We start from the raw sequence: 1,363 nt of genomic DNA on the forward strand, positions 1-1,363 counted from the left end.
CCCCCCTGGGCCTTCTGGGGGTCTTCGGAGTCTGCCTGGGGCTTCAGCCGCTTCTCCAGCCGGGCCTTGAGCTCGCCCATTGCTGCCTTCATGTCTGCTGCTTGCTGCTGCGCGTTGCTGGCGTGGCTGGCGAGAGTGGCTGCGAGTTGGAGGCCTCTGGAGGCCCGCTGCGCTGCTTCTGCTGCTTCTGCTGCTGCTGCTTCGTCTCCGGGCTTCTTGCTCAGCAGCAGCCGCTCCTGCTGCGCCTTCGAGGCCGCAGCAAGGTCCCGCGCGAGCTTCTCCAGCTTTTTGAGTTCCTGCTGCTTCTGGTCTGCTGCTGCGTAGAAGCTGGCGGCCTGCTGCTCCGCGCCGCGGAGCATTGCTGCTGCGCTGCTCTTTGCTGCTTCGACTTGCTGCAGCAGGCGCTGGAAGGCCCCCTGGCGGGAGCTGAGGGAGTACTGGGCCTCGAGGGCGGACCACTCGACGTGACCACTGGTCACCTTGTTCTGGGCCTCCTCGATGTCCTCCAGGAGCCGCTTCCTGAACTGTTCTGCTGCGGCCTGCGCAGCAGCAAGCTGCTCCTCGTAAGACTTGATCTTGGCGCCGAGCGCAGCTTGCTGCTGCGCTGCGCTGCGGCTCCAGGCCTCCGCGTCGCCGGCAGCAGCTTGGAGCTGGTCGAGGCGCTGGGCAATGAGCCGCGCCAGGTCCCCGCGGGCAGCAGCAGCAGCCTCCCGCGCTGCTGCAGCCTTTTGGGCCAGCGTGGCCTCGAGCTGCTGCCGGCGCGCCCGCAGCGCCTGCGCTGCTGCTGCTATCCGGGCCTTGAGCTTTTCGCTCTTTGCTGCAGCAGCAGTGGACTCGAGGGCCTGGGCGCGGAGGGTCAAGTCCGCGAGGTAGCCGTGGCAGGCCTCTTCGACGTCCTGGACCTTGAGGGTCTCGTCTTCGGCGAGCAGCAGCAGCTGCTGCAGCGCCGCGGCGTCGCCGCGCGCGTCCGCTGCTGCAGCAGCAGCCAGCAGCTGCTTCGCCGCGGCCCCCGGGGCCCCCAGCTGCCCCAAAACCGCCCCGAACTTCGCCTCCGTCTGCGCAGCAGCCTCCACTATCCCCAGCGCAGCCTTGTTGTCCCGCAGCTCCTCCATGCCCTCCTGAAAGGCCTTGCTGAGGGCCCCCAGTTGCTCCTCGGCCCGCCGCATGTGCTGCACTGCGGACTGCAGCTCCGCCCCGCTGCTGGCCACGTGGTGTCCGAACTGCAGCTCCAGAGTCCGCAGCTTCTTCCGCGTCCCATTCGCCTCCGGCCCCATCGCCTCCAGCATGTGGAAGGCCACGAACAGCAGCCGCCCCGCCTCCGCGGTTTCCTTCACCACCGCCGCGTCCGCCTGCTGCATCTGCC

At 68.7% G+C, this 1,363-nt stretch overlaps 1 protein-coding gene across 1 annotated transcript; it reads right to left on the reverse strand.

Annotated features, from left to right (window-relative positions):
• Positions 1-88: 88 nt before the first annotated feature.
• ETH_00024925 (uncharacterized protein) lies at positions 89-1,358 on the reverse strand (the record flags this gene model as incomplete). Its single annotated transcript, XM_013373900.1, has 2 exons — positions 89-205; positions 390-1,358. The coding sequence occupies 2 exons, from the start codon at positions 1,356-1,358 to the stop codon at positions 89-91; spliced, it is 1,086 nt and encodes a 361-aa protein (XP_013229354.1).
• Positions 1,359-1,363: the final 5 nt, after the last annotated feature.

Source organism: Eimeria tenella, genomic scaffold, assembly GCF_000499545.2.
Source record: "Eimeria tenella Houghton genomic scaffold, Eth_scaff180, whole genome shotgun sequence".
In the NCBI taxonomy this organism is placed as follows: Eukaryota; Apicomplexa; class Conoidasida; order Eucoccidiorida; family Eimeriidae; genus Eimeria; species Eimeria tenella.